This window comes from Mytilus edulis, chromosome 3 (genome assembly GCF_963676685.1).
Source record: "Mytilus edulis chromosome 3, xbMytEdul2.2, whole genome shotgun sequence".
Classification (NCBI taxonomy): Eukaryota; Metazoa; Mollusca; class Bivalvia; order Mytilida; family Mytilidae; genus Mytilus; species Mytilus edulis.
Window position 1 is genome coordinate 7,638,859 of NC_092346.1, and position 16,267 is coordinate 7,655,125.

At 32.1% G+C, this 16,267-nt stretch overlaps 1 protein-coding gene across 1 annotated transcript in view; it reads left to right on the plus strand.

The window, feature by feature from the left end:
* LOC139515704 (homeobox protein SIX1-like) overlaps nt 1–6,406 on the plus strand; it is a 32,486-nt gene extending 26,080 nt beyond the window's left edge. Inside the window, exons 3-4 of the mRNA XM_071305359.1 lie at nt 1,381–2,056; nt 4,880–6,406. Of these exons, the coding sequence (XP_071161460.1) occupies nt 1,381–2,056; nt 4,880–5,138 (935 nt within the window). The 3' untranslated portion in view covers nt 5,139–6,406. The remainder of the gene's footprint in view (nt 1–1,380; nt 2,057–4,879) is intronic.
* The last annotated feature ends 9,861 nt before the right edge of the window (nt 6,407–16,267 follow it).

The window sequence follows — 16,267 nt, forward strand, 5'->3', positions numbered from 1 at the left end:
ACATATTTTTTGGTAAATGATAAAAAATAATTAAGTGTCATATTCATAAGCATATAAAGGATTATAATAGTAGTCTTACTTTACAAATCCTTGTACATATATTTCTATAGAAATGAGTTTTTCCAGAGACATATATACAAGTGTATAATTATGTCTCCGGTTTTCCATTTCTTTCCTTTTTTTCATATTTTCATATAAATGATTCCCTAGTTATAAAATAAAAATAAAATTTGAAACAATCTATTATTTGCTACAAGCATGAACGATTTTATTATATAAATCATTGTATACCTAAATGGTAAAGTTTATTTTAAATTTCATTTTTTAAATTCAACTCCGAAAGAAAAAGTAAATAAAAGTTGTACACCCCTCTGTGTAAAGAATTGTTTAATGTCAGTACAAATAAAGTGTCACTGGTCTTGACACTGGGAGTCCTGCTGGTATCAATCTGGGGATGTGTCTTTATACCCCGGGGTTCAAAGCTTCCTGCATCCGTTAGTAAACATTATCTACATATATTACATGATGTGGAACATCATTTGTCAGTTGATGGAAAAAATATGGATTTGGATATGTTTGATTTCGGCCTCACGGCCTCGGATGATTGTGATTTAGATACGGATTCTTTATATAGTGACTCTTCTTTAGATATTTTTGATTCAGGTATTTATTTATAACAAAGAGTAATTAAAAATACTTTCAAAATCAAAAATTTAAAGATTTAAAAAGCCTAGTTCGGTAAAATAAATTTATTTAACAATTGAAAATATGATAGAAAATTTTAAATGTAAACAATTTCACCTTTTCAATGTTTCTTCACTTCCGTAAGTAAACAGATTTTACCAAATATTGACAGTCTGATTATGAATTTAAGGACAACTTCTTCATTTATTTAACAATACGTATTCAAACATTAGTTCATTTACAAAACTATACGTGATGGTGAATATACATGACCTCGTCTAATCTTGATTATAGGTTTAATTTCACGGTTACGGGTACACTATAAACAGGGACAGTGTTCTATTGAACATTTCCAGTAGAACAATTCAAAGTAAACATAAATCGTTCACTTATTTTAACTGAGGTTATTCGTCTTATTTATATTTGTGCAAAAACCTGTAGCCAAATTTCTATGCTGTAGTTCTATTTGGAATACGCCTACCCCGATATCAGGTTTCCTGATTGACGTAGTTGCTATAGTGACTAATTTAATCGGGCCACCGTATGAATAACGATATATTCACGAGGTCGAGACTAGTAACCAATGAGCGATAGGCAATGAACCATTAACGCACTCTTTAAAAATAATACTGTAATGAAGTGTATTAGGCTGAAGTATACAATATCAAAACACCTTTATAATTTGTGTCTTTTTAGTGCACTACCGCTCACCTGGGAATAGTTCCGGAGTTCCTGCCTTCCATCCAGATCTCTCAATGTTACACGACCAACCACCAACGTCATCAGTCGGATCCCCGACCCCCGGGGCAATGATTCCGTCTTTTGGATTTACACAGGAACAAGTTGCGTGCGTGTGTGAAGTTTTGCAACAAGGTGGAAACATTGACAGATTAGCTAGGTTTTTATGGTCACTCCCTGCTTGTGAACATTTACATAAAAATGAAAGTGTGCTTAAAGCGAAGGCAGTGGTGGCCTTTCACAGAGGAAACTTCAAAGAACTTTATAAAATAATGGAAAGTAACAATTTTTCACCTCATAATCACCCAAAGTTACAGGCATTATGGCTTAAAGCACATTATATTGAAGCGGAAAAGTTAAGAGGTCGACCTCTGGGCGCTGTGGGAAAGTACCGTGTGAGAAGGAAATTCCCACTTCCTAGAACAATATGGGACGGGGAAGAAACCAGTTATTGTTTCAAAGAAAAATCTAGAACTGTTCTGAGGGAGTGGTATGCTCATAATCCATACCCTTCACCTCGTGAAAAGAGAGAATTGGCCGAGGGAACGGGATTAACAACAACACAAGTTAGTAACTGGTTCAAAAACCGACGACAGAGGGATAGGGCATCAGAAACTAAAGACAGAGGCGATCGGTAAGTTTATAACTTTCATATATTTACAGGGTAATATTACAAAGATATAGTTTCATATTCTTTGTCTCAAGTTCCAAGATGGAGTCTAGGTTATCGCCTGTTTTGTTGATGTAAATTGATACGAGAGGGAGGCGGTGTCAGATTACATTAACGTTCTAGCGATACCGGCTTGTTTTTGTTGGCAGAAACACAGAATTCTTTATTTACGCTATAATGAGATGATACACGCCAATTAAATTTTACATAATCATGTGTTAGTTGTATTTGAGAACACTTCATTGAAATAAAATATTTTTCAAGTTTTGTATCGACTTCTACGTATTTTCTATATAATGACGGGTTTGAAATAATATATAGTGTCAACCCATTGTCAAGTTAAAATTAAACAAACATTTAATTTTGTAAGTGAAATTTGATACAGTGCTTCGAACAATCGTCTGGCGGTCACCTGCCTCCGAGATCACCTTTAATTATAGTTTAGTTCAGTGTATTGTACTACAAATATCCGTGAAAAATCTCACTTTTTAGACACACAATTGTTTACAGACAAAAACTTTTTTTTCAAATATTAAATAATAACAAACATGAAAGATATTCAGGATATTATGACTTCAATACTATAATTATTTTTGTATATACATGTACATGCACATGTTTCTTTTCCGAAGGCAGATTTGAGTACAAACGATTTAACAATTAAATACAATTTGATGCAATATTTTTTTTATTTATATTTTTTTTTTCTTCATTTCATCAAAATATGCACGTGCTGATTAAAAATTATATAATCGTGATCATTGCATTTTTTTTACATTTAAAGATATAGGGAAATATATTTGGAAAGTTCATATGTCGTCTTAAAATTACTAGAAAAAGGTTTTAAACATTTTGAAATTGGCTCTCAATAAAAAAAAAAATCTAATTTTTATAACTAATATTTTTTAATAAATACCAATTACATGAAAAGAATTTGTGAAAGAACAAAAAGATTTTGAATAAAATGTGAAATCATTTAAGGAAGGCGAAAAAGTTGAATAATTATAAAGAGAAATATTAATCTTTTATTCATTTTGATAAGGGTCACCACACGTATTTATTTTATTTAACTTAATTATTGAAATAGAATAATTGGAATTGAAAATAATTATTTTGAAATTGAATACATATATAATATGTTCAATGAAGGTATAATTATGAAGTTAGATAGCTAAAATGTCATCGGTTTTAGATAAGTAAATAAGATAAATATGTGCATAATCTCGTTGAATGTTTGTGAGAGATCTAAATACTATTACATAAGACTAACTCTCATTCCGATGCACTTTTAAGCTACAAAGCACTTTAAGACTTTCTTAATCACATTATGTAACCATGTGTATCATCATAAGTAGGGTGTGAGGATAATTCAAATGCTGTTTTCGTCTTACATTTTATTCTTTAAAACATCAATCAAAAATATTTATCCTTTTTTATTTTGTACATGTATTTCCATTTTCTCATTATCCATTTCTTATAAAATAGTCAAAAATATCCATATTCCTGATAATCTATTATAATTTTATTCATTGTTTATCTTTTCATATCTGTCACGTAAAACTACATACAAATAAATTCAAAACACGACCAGTCCAATTATAACATTATACCTAATCATTTAATCGCATCACTCCCCGTCGCGAAGAACCCGTTGTTAAGTGCTCACCCCCCCTTTTTTTTTATCTAAAATACTGCAATATCAGAAGGGCTCTTGAAATTCAGTCCAGAAGACACAATCATTCTTGAATAACGATATAATAGACACATCAACAAAAAGGGTACAAGAAACACAATTCAAGAACTGCTATCAGTTGTTAAAAGCCAGCTACAAGTTTAAATCTGCTGAAATCACAGCTTTAATATTATTTACCAAATTGGCCGCTATATTTCTGCATGTTTTCCATACAGGAAAATCTCAGAAACAAGCGAGCGTGTGAAAATGCATAAGTAAAATTACAAACATTTTTAGCTATGTTATTACGGGTAAAATGAAGAACAATTGTTATACTTGTAAACAAATGGAATTTAGGGTATAATGAATCATTAGACATATACGGCTTACGTCAACGAGTCAGCAACCCAATGAAAAAAGAAGCCAAAGTAAAAAATACCCTACTAAATGGGTTGTTTGCTATATAAATATTACTACATAAAGCACTGTTTGGTAATTGGTACTATGTATGTAACCAAGTATTCCTGTGATAAATTTAAATCAATCTGATATCAAATACAGATGATGTGTCAACGTTTTGCTTACAAGTATCTAAAACATTCCTTTCCACTTTCTGTTCTGTAATTGTCACATCGTCCAATGAAAGTCTGCATACAATTTTTTTAATGTCTGTATCATAATTACGACAAACCAAGTGGACCCCGAAAGATCTTTTAAACCAGAAGAAGAATAAAGCATAAGCGTGGACACAGTATAAATTTTAATCATATCGAGTTTATTTGTGATACATATTTATGTACCAATGAATGGTACATGTAGCTGTATCCCTGTTGTCTAACCAGATTGCTTATGGCATAGAGTTTATCAAATAGCTCGACACTAAAAAAACAATTAAAAAGCAAGACAAAAATACTAGGGTCACCGTCTCATTTTGCGATAATGCTACATGTACAAATTGACCAAAACATTAATATGAGAAATGTACAGAATATGTGAAAGTAAGCATGTTCTAAATTGAAACCAAGTGTAGTTGCAGTTTTCGCATTGAATCTGTTGTCAATAAAACATTCATGATCACCATATCGACATGTATTTAACTTGTTTTCCTTTTTCAGGGATCCACATTGTTCGCAAAGCAGTCAGGATTCAAATATGGGATCTCCTCAGAGTGATAATAAAGACGGTGATATTAGCAGTGATGATGCATTTACTGCACAAACAAAAATAGAACCGCCAGACGAGCACAACCCAGGCTCTATATATACCAATCTACAGAAATCATTGCCTGACAATCCCATGTTAATGGCGGGAAATCAAAATCGACTGTCGAACGATCATGTTAGCAATATGTATCAAGATTTTCAAACTTTGTGACCTTGAACCTTGTGTTTTGTTGTAAAGCTATTGACCAAAGATAAAGACATACTGGAGTTCGGTGCAAGTGACAAATATATTCAGGCAATCATGGTGCCGACTGCTTGCCATACATGACGTTTATATAAAAACTGCAATGATATTCCATATTTTGGTGCATTTTATGATTTGTCTTATTTTGCATAATATTAGAACTTCAGGTCAATTACATTGCATCTAAATTTACCATTGAAAGCTAATTATTTGATAAAAGATCAAATACTTTGATACATTTTTCATGAATATTCTTCAAAATAAGCTAGAACGGTTTCCTTTTACCCTTGTATTGCTCTGTCAAGTTACATTTCAAATGGAATATATCCTTATCCGGTTATAAGTCTCAAACAAAATTATAAAAGTCGTTTAATATTACTACGGATAACAGTATTCAAATGAAACAATATATTTTGTGCAGATCATATATCAGATAATTGACTCTCAATGGTATTTTTAAACGCCTTGTAATTATCAACTATTCTGTCGTATGTGTATCTGCTATGACTGTTGTGAATGTTTTGCACAAATGTGTACTTTTCCCGTTTCTCTCTTACATTCTTCATAACATACACATATCCTGTTTGTAAATATGACAAGAATACCATTCATTATACCTATATTGTAAGACCCCATCAATCATCAAAATAATCTTTAAAATTCGCATATTTTTAACCTAAATTCCGATCGTCCTTGATAAGACACTAAGAATTTGTTCCTTATTTATACTCAACTGTTTTGTTTACACTTACATTTTGAGATTCAGTGAATGAAAAGCTGATGAAATCTTAAAAAAATGTCATAGTTGTGAAAAGTAATAATCGAGAAAACGGTTGTCTGGTGTCTCATCACATTTTATTGCAGAGTTTAATAAGAACGATGTAAATATAGCATGTTACGGTAACACAATAGTTTAGTGTGGAACATGCTATATTTACTAATTAATGCTACACTGCAACTTATTTTTTGACACCATATAGTCTTTTTCTTCATTACTACTTTCAATATAGTGCTATACTGAATACATATTCACATTTGTCTGTGGGTTCTGTACTAAGACGATGATTTATGGTATCTCCCGAAATGTTCCGAATTATTCTTTGTAATTAGAAATAACTTAAAAACCCTACTTAACTATTTTGGTGACTATGCAAAACATTTGTCCAGCTTCATTTATTTACTAGATATAAATATTATTTATATGTTGACCGATAATAAATAAAAATAAAACATTGTTTATGAATCTGTTGTTAATAATCCAGAATGCTCATAATACTGTAATTGTCTTCCTGAATTTATATGCTGAAATAGTTCATTGATTGATTGTCGTTTGCTCAACCTCCAGTCGTAAATGTACTATGCATATTTAGGATGAGAACAATTTAATCATTAATAGGTATGCTGGATATGTTACCAACGAGTTGTTGCGAAGTGTCTTTTCCATTAAAGAGTTTGGTACTCTCTATCCGATACACCAGATTCAGGTCCCCAACTTGACCAACCGTGGCTACGTATTTACACATCTGGGAGCCCCTTGTTGTTTTACTGCCGTATAGAATAGGTCCAGGTGACCTTATATTTCTACCCAAGTCAACCATTGGTATAAAGCTGACATCAAGGAAACAGCTGTGAATCGACTGTTTATTTGTGTTTTGCGCAATATAGATTCACTTTTTCTCGACCAAAAACTTTTACTTTGATGATATACCTTGTGCTTCACAAACCAGATCCATTGGAAATTGAAAATCTGAATTATAAAGCATTTATTCAAGAGAGGTCATAAATCATATCGGAGACAAATGTTGACACGGTTCTGAATTTCTGAACACTAAATTGTTCAGTAACGTAACAAACGTAGGTAACATTGGTTATATCATAGTCCTGTACCAAGCTATTTTGACCATACATTGTTTTTTTTGTTGATAGCTAATGAACGTTTATGTTTTTAGAGGGTCAAGTGTTGTTAGTTGATGTGACCTGTTGATCAAGTGAAGCTATTTTGACCATACACTGTTCTTTGTTGTTTAATAATGAACGTTTATGTTTTTAGAGAGGCCAGTGTTTTGTAGTTGGTGTGACCTGTTAGTCAAGTGAGGCTATTAAGACCATGCATTGTAAATTTGTTCGTTGTTGTTTGATTGTAAACGTCTAATTTTTGTAGGAGCGTCAATTGTTGTAGTTAGTGTGAGATCTATTGTACTGTTCCATATGTGATCTCATTCCTGGTATTTTCATGTATTATTGTCTTAGCTTACAACAACATGTACAAGGAAACTATCAAACCAATGGTTCCAAGTGATAGAGTTAGAATCCTTCTTTATAAAAAAAATTATGAACGCAATCACGAAATGGTTGACCATTTTCTGTTTCACAGAAGCCATCAGATATGTCATGGTCCATTTAACGTACCGAAAGTTCCGTCCGCTTCCCCTCGAATGTGACAGATTCATTGTAGTAACAAAACAAGAGGTCAGTTGGTACATGTGGAACGGGATCTGATTTCCCTTCCGGAGTCGATGAGATTTCCCCTGTATTTGGTGATGTAACCCGAATAGAGGACACTGACCGATAGAGGGCGCTGAATCATTCGAGTTAGTTGCTCAGTCTTTTGTTTTTTATGTTCCTATTTTCAGATTGTAGTTTGTCTATTCGTGGTCTCTCGTATTTTTGCCATGGTTTTGTCAATTTGTATCCCATTGGTATCTTCCGTCTCCTTGTTATCCTAATAGGTCTGAGGTTGTTTTTACTTTCAAAAAGTATTCAATTTCACTCTTTACAATTAAATCCCATAATTTGATCTTTGGTTGGTTTTATATTTAGCCGTCATTTTGTTATTAGGGATATGAAATTTCTCCTAATCTTTTACTATACTGATGAAGTGATTTTATTTATAGTACAATTAACATGTCATATGCTTTTAGAGAGTGAAGATTGAATCAGAGATAAAATTCTAATTTCAGAATAAATTATATCCCGTTTTATAGTATATAGATTTCTTCGTTGGTGGCGCCTCAGACGTATTTTATAGCATTTTACAATTTGAAATTAAAAGTGCTGAAAATGGAATTGTAACACAATCTTAAATAATTATCTTTTATGGACGTTAATGTTAAATTTTCATTTCCAATAATCGATGTATTCGCAAACTGAGTTACAATTTTATATGGTTTTAATGTTTAAAATTAAAATTTTAAAGGTTGTTTTTTTTTTTTTGCCAAAGGTTTTTCTTTTTTTGATACCATTCTATCTTGTTAACGATTCGCACATTTTACTAATCCAATGTAAGCAATAAAAATAGATGAATAAACCGGATATTCTCGTTCAAAGCCGCTCGACAAGCTGTTAAACGTTTACATAGGTTTACTATTTCAAAATATTCTACTATACACACGTGAATGTTTGACAAGGGAAACACGATATCGTTGAAGAAACAAGATGGTGGTCGGCGTAAAATCTTGATTTAATCAAGGATAGACGAATTATGACACGTATATATGTGATAAAGTTTGTCAGACAAATAATAACTCAAACTAGTAAACTATAGACCTTTTTATAAAAATTGCCAGAAACTGATTGCAGTTTTCCCATTTATTATGAACACTTGGTTTATTTATTGTTACAAACAAGAAAATAGTTGGCCACCATCATAATTACAGCTAGGCGTCAGGTTTCACCAGCGAAGATCGCTTATCTTAATTGCAATACAAGTATGTTATGGTATGTAAAATCTGACAGTTTGTTACAACGCAAGGAAACATGATATAATTACATCCCATCTGTCTTCACTGCCAAATCATACACGCTACTGTAATATTGTAAATTCTCTATGTCCGCTACTATCATGTCTGTGTCCAGTGCAATGGTATAGTCTATTTCTTATTTTGTCTCGGGCGACTTTATCATCAGGTTTGAATTTCTTTGTAAAGAGGTTGTTACTCTACCGCAGTAACGAAGCGTTTTGTACTAAACAACAAGACACAAAAATAAACAAATGATTTGGACTAACACTGTTGTTAAGTGTCCAGCTGATGAATTTGATTTTTGATTCTTTGGCGATTTGTCACCCTGCCTGTGCTTCGTTTTCCCCTGTTATTATTTGGAGTCAAAAGGTGACGAACAGACCCAAGCGAATCAGCAAATTTTCATATTTTCTATGCTGTAAACGTGTTGCTTCCAATTAAAAAAAACAAGTTTTATAAAAGCATGCAGTAATTTTACTTATGGCTCTATTAAAATAAAAAGTTGGTTCGCAATTTAGGATATTTGTTCAGTCTGCTAAAGTGTTTGTATGGATGAATCCAAAGAGCTATCTTCAGTTTGGTTTGGATAAGTCCAAAGTACTAAACATCAGTTTGGTTTGGCATTATCATGCTGTTTTGTGACCGGTATTTTACTCATCATTTCTTCGAATATGCCTGATAGTATCTTTTCTGAAAGACGGGCGGGAATATCTGCTATTACGAACAGACGACATCAACGATGAAAACTTGGTACTGTCAGTTCTAATATTTGTAATTGACATTTGAGTTTCCCAGTGCACGTGTAATTCCATTGATTAATTGTACATATAATTATAGATGTTCCATGTGGAATTCTCAAATCAATTTCCAACGCTACAATTAAATTCGCAGGTATTTGCTAACATTTACACATAAAATGGCAGATCAACCATTAGCAGACGTCTTCTAATTCCTTAATTTGATTCTTTGTCACTGCTTATCTGCTGAAATTGGATAAAGATTTGCCAGTTAAGCGTGGATAACTAAGTTTAACAGAAAATTGAGAATGATCGACCATTGCTTGTATCTTTAAGTTGTGGTATTGTTTGACTTCACTGCTATAAGACAGTTTATTGACAAATTGTTTATCTTTTTAGAAACGAAATGATATTGGGTGGACGTGCTGAAGACAATCAACTCATTGTATGCGTCTAAAAATTAAAAAGAAAATATTGCAGTTGCATCAACAAGTTATTGTAATTGTAGTGTTTTTAGCACTTTACTTTTTTGCAATAACCTATAGATAGAATGTTTAAGGCGGTAACAAAAATATTCATTAAATCATCCTAAATTTTCTCTATTTTAAATTTTAAATGTTTTGAAGTTGCACTTATTTTTGACCGGTTATTTCATGCTTGAGTGTGAGAATTTGCTCAAATTTGAAAGCGATTATAGTTTTTTTTCAAAGTTCCACTCCTATGTTCATACATTTTCTTGCGGACAGTTCCGTAGCAAAGATAGACACTTAATTAGAAGCTCTAAATAATTTTCACTTTGCACACCTATATACAAATACAAGGTCAAATAGAATTTGAAGATATCAAGACATTGAAGTACAGACATTGACAGTGACAGACCGAAAGAAAAAAGACAATGAATGAGATAGGTTAAAAGTGAGTAACGGGAAGATATCTATAACCGAGAGTGTACGAACATAATCGGACGAGATTAGGGACTTAGGGACCATATGCGCTTTGGTGCCTTGGCGTGTACGATGCTTTCTTAAACTCGCAAAACATGGATACAAATTAAAGCAATATTTAAATGTAGACTTTAAATTTCTTGACTATCAAGTAAAACTTATTTCAAATCAGTCATGATAATACTATTAGTAATTCTCATTTCTACCCTAGGTTTAGAAAATATCCTTCCTTTATGAAAAAACATTATTAATAATATCAACATATACCCTAATGTAATAAACGTCAGAATGCTTAATAAATGATTCGTTCATGTCATTCTCTATGCATGCTCATTTCAACATAGATAGGCATACTATTTGTCAATATCTGAACACTGAGCAGTAGCGAGTTAAAATGTTGACAAATGTTATGCCTTTCCATGTTTAAATGAGCATAGAACATGAAATAGATGATTGTATTCGATTATTATAGAAAAAATCGGAACTTTTGTGTTTCGTATCAGATCTATAATTAAGACGCATTCGAAACACAATAGCAGGAACTTTGGACCGTCTAAGAAAAGATACCAGGATGTGCTTTGGTTCCTATATATACTTATTAAAATATGAACCAAAAATTGAAAAATGATATGACAAAGAAAACATACTGATTATAGCAGGGCATTTTCGATATTGGCTTTGGTATTATAACGAGACTCGCATATCGAGAAAAGTGACTTTAGCTAATGACCCCAAGAAGGACAGATAGAGATGCCATGATATGAATAATCTATTACCATACATTTAGCCTATGTAATTGGAAGGAGAAAATAAAACAATAACTGTAAAAGAGGGGCAGTACATACTAAAAAGGTCATTCAAACTCATTAGTCGAAAATAAATTACGACATGGCTAAAAATGAAAAAGACCAATAGACAAACAAAAGTCTGCACAAAAACACAACATAGCACACTAAAGACTGAGCAACACAAACCCTACCAAAAACTGGGGGTGATCTCATGTGCATGCTCCAGCTAATTTATTTTATTAATTTAATTTTTAATTTAATTTCTCTATTATTATGAGGCTGACTTCATGCAGGAACTTCTTAGGAAGAAAGATAAGAAGTTAGCAATATCCTTTAACTTTACTTTCCGCTATATAGATGACGTTCTTTCACTAAACAATTCAAAATTTGGTGACTATGTGGAACGCATCTATCCCATCGAATTGGAGATAAAGGATACTACAGATACAGTTAAGTCGGCTTCATATCTTGACTTACATCTAGAAATTGACAATGAGGGTCGGTTGAAAACAAAACTTTACGACAAAAGAGATGATTTCAGCTTTCCAATTGTGAACTTTCCATTTCTAAGTAGCAACATTCCAGCAGCACCTGCATACGGGGTATATATCTCCCAATTGATACTATATTCCCGTGCTTGCATTTCCTATCATGATTTTGTTGATAGAGGGTTACTGCTCACAAGGAAGCTATTAAACCAAGAGTTCCAAATGGTGAAGTTGAAATCATCCCTTCGTAAATTTCACGGACGCCATCACGAGTTGGTTGACCGTTATGGAATAACCGTTTCACAAATGATATCGGATATGTTCCTTACGTCGTAAATACAATCCCCTTCCCTTTCATGAATGTGACCTACCGAATTAGACTATTTACCGGATTTGTAATCACATAAGCAACTCGACGGGTGCCACATGTGGAGCAGGATCTGCTTACCCTTCCGGAGCACCTGAGATCACCCCTAGTTTTTGGTGGGGTTCGTGTTGTTTATTCTTTAGTTTTCTATGTTGTGTCATGTTTACTATTGTTTTTCTGTTTGTTTTTTTCATTTTTAGCCATGGCGTTGTCAGTTTGTTAGATTTATGAGTTTGACTGTCCCTTTGGTATCTTTCGTCCCTCTTTTATGTATTCAATGTCTCTGGTTTTTTTGTTTGTTTCATTGCTTCTTTGTGCTTTTTGCAGTGTTCTATACTTTCCTATATACATAAGATTTCCCAACAATATCAATAATCACGGCTTGTCTTCTCAGACTTCAAGTTCAACATGGAAGTATATATTGTTTCTAGCAAAGATCTCGCAATCTCGTGCGATATTTTAAAGATAAAAGATGAGCGTAGTTTGTATGAAGGATGTGCTGGTTGTAAGCATAGTTATATAAACGATAGGATCAGATTCATATCAAGTATATATCTTGAAAAGTGGGCATTTAAACCCCAAGAAAGCTGATACGGATTTTCCATGTGACAGCTGATATAGCTTTCTAATCGAAATAGCATTTGAAGCGGATATATATTAGCTCATGCACCTTCCTGCTACTTTTTTCATTTTTAACCATATCAGCAAATCAAAAGCATAGTTACTACACGAAATAATGCGATGAATAAAACAAACTATAAAGCCAAAAACTCACGCTATTAAATGAGCCTTGGATTCTAGAGGATAGCTTTATTTCTTAATAATAATACAAACTGATTTTTTTCCAGAGCAATTCCATATGTTGCGTTCTTCACATAACGTTCAATAGCCTGTTTGCAAAGATATCTACAGAATGGATTATTTGTCAGTAATTTTTTCCAGTCCTAAATATGCACTAGGTTTTGACACTTGACGTTAACCAATCAACAAGTCATCATGCCTGTAATGAGACTCGAGGTGATGGTCGTATATATGTATATAGACTTCATCGCTATCTTTGGAATTCTGCAATACTTGGCCTAAGAATTTGCAACATTTGACCTATTAACGTCACAAAACATGCCCTGTTTTTGTCTTTTTTTGTTTGAATTTTCCTCTCTCCAAAATGTTTCGGATACTTCTGTGATGCTGTGTAATAATTTATGGAACGGTATATGGAACAATTGTCTTAGGGGCCATCTATAAAAGTCAGATAGTCTCAACAAGCCATTCAAAATGTTCTTTCTCCTTATTGCAGGGGGTGGGGTAAGGAGGAGTGAATACATGTGATTTGTGATTGTGGAAATAAGAAAGAAAATAAATGATTTGAAAAGGTTAAAAAAAACAAAGGCAACAAAGATTTATTGAATGAATTAATGAAACAGGAAATAGTTTTAACATTTTCCAAAAAAAATGTTGTCATTTCGACAGGGCAGGATTGGGGTATAAACATTAGAAAATTAAAAACCGTAGAAAGACTAACTATAAGTTTGAAATATCTTGTTCGATTAAGAAAATATTAGAAAAATAATTCCTCTTTCCATTTTATTCAAATATCAGACGCGAAAAAGAAACAAATGCAAAAAATGAACATAATAAATTAAGAAATTAAATTCATTTTAGTATTAGATCTACAAAATTAGTTCAAATTTTTTATTTACCATTTTCTACCTTATATGACCTTTCCGTTTTATCGACATATTAATGAGATGAATGTAGTATTGACTATTCTGAGCAGCAGTGCGACGCGAACGTTTGTTCATAGATCGATATTATCAACAAACTGCCAATAGACAGACAACATCATCGATAAATGGTAATTTATCCATACACTATATCAGGTCTCTGCGCATATTAACGTTTTATAAATAATTATACCATATTTTTACTTTTTGCTTGCATACATAAAACATATATATATTTTTTTGCAATATATCTTTATTTACTCATTAATCAATTATTTGAATCAGCAACAGCAACTTAATTTAAATTCGTATGATTTGCAAGCACTCTTCTTTAAAAGAATGTAAATCAAAGAAAATATATCACATAGAATATGTAACTTTTATCATATTTGAAAACAAATAAAATTAAAATGTTATCACCAACGCATACATGTATTACCAACTAAAATTCTACTAGTCATACTTTTGCATAAAAACTATCTTATAAAAGACAGTGGTTCATGGATTTTTTTTAGAAAAGCAAGTTTAAAAAGTGTTTTGCTTTTTTTCTTCAAGTCTCTTTTTTTTTTGTAGGAGGAATTTTTTTTTTGTGTGCATGTATTGTTTTATTATTATTTATTTTTTTACTTAATCCCAAAATCAAATTTCGTGCTCAAATAAAAGATAAACCTCAGAGAAACCATTGAACGGGTCAACAAATAAATGAAGAAACATAAATGAATGAAATATACAGCTCTAAATATCATTACGAACTACAAGTTATTTTAATGTTTGTTTAACTCATATATTACATTATAGTATTTTTTTTAAACGCCAGATTTTGTAAAAAAAGTATCTTGATTAAATGATTTTATCTGTAAACCAGTCTTTGGTATGGTTTTGAAATGATATCCTTCTTCACAACTCTATACGTATATGGTCAATTTCAAAAGCAACTTGACACAATTACGGGTCACATTTCTGCAGATATTAATGATCTTCAATTTAAAAAAATATCACAAAACAAACAATAATTGTACAGGGTTTCAACTTGAAATAGATATAAAGCTAAATATATCTTATTTCTTCTTTGATATTCATTTCAGGAACTTAATATTTTGGGGTTTTAATACCACAGAAATGAATATAATCCGAAACATCCATTTACTTAATAAATGTTGGATTTTTTTTATTTCGCATTCTTTTTGTTCGACAATCATAGCCTTGCGTGTTGTGGCTGAGAAAAACAGACTCGTAAAAAGGATTGATCTAAGTTTTTACGGAGTATGAGAAAGTCTTTTCCCATCAAGACGCTGTCACCTCGAGACAACAGTTAAGTCGCTAATAACACTTGTATGTAGACATAGTCTTAACACAGTCCAAATTTACTTGCAATGAATTCATTTCAAATGAGATAGAATGACAACTTTATTTTTTCTTGTCAATCAAAGTGAAGAAACGTATCATTTAAAAAGCATTTGGTCCAGTGAATGGGGATAATATTTCTGACATTAAACATGAATCCAGGTATTTGGGGGACGTTTTCATTATGCACGGGTAATTATTGCTGCTTTAAGAGTAGATTGTGTCGATGTTAAGCGGAAGTAAATAAAACAATCTTAAGTCACTCCAATCTATCTTCTGACAGACTCTTTTCAAATTTGCTGACTTTTGTCTGTTGTAAAATGTGTGACTCCATCATTTTAAACAGAATTTATGTTAGTTTTAAAACAATTAAAGTTCAACTTTTACTTACAATTTACATAAATATATCTTAAAATGTATATATCTTAAAAGCAATTTTAAAAATCAAAACCATTAAAACTTCTGATGTTGACGCGCCTGTCCCTCGTCAGTTGTCTCCAGTAATAGCATAATGTAATGGTATATCTTTTTTGATTTTACAGTAACATTATTAACCTGTCCGAACTTTGTCGATTTGAGCTTGACATTTGGTACAATCAGTTGCATGTTTATGGTTTGAGTCTGTGTGTTTTATCTGGTTAAAGATTGATTGATGTTTATGCACAAAACTCCTTTTATTCATTGCTAAAAAAAACATAGAAATAAGACAGGAGATGTAGATTTTTGTTCCGGATATTCAACTGGTTTTGAAGAGGTCATACACGATTTCGTATTTCTTAGAGGGACTTGGGCGGCCGAATGATGTTTAGGAATCATGTTTCCGTTTACCTAAGTCTATTATCACTTCGCTTAGGATGGAAACTCGCTCAACCAACCTGATAACATTAAAAATACATGTTGCAATGAATGTTTCTTCTTTTTGTTAAGCCATGTAGAAAATGTTTTCTAAATTCGTAAGAAATGC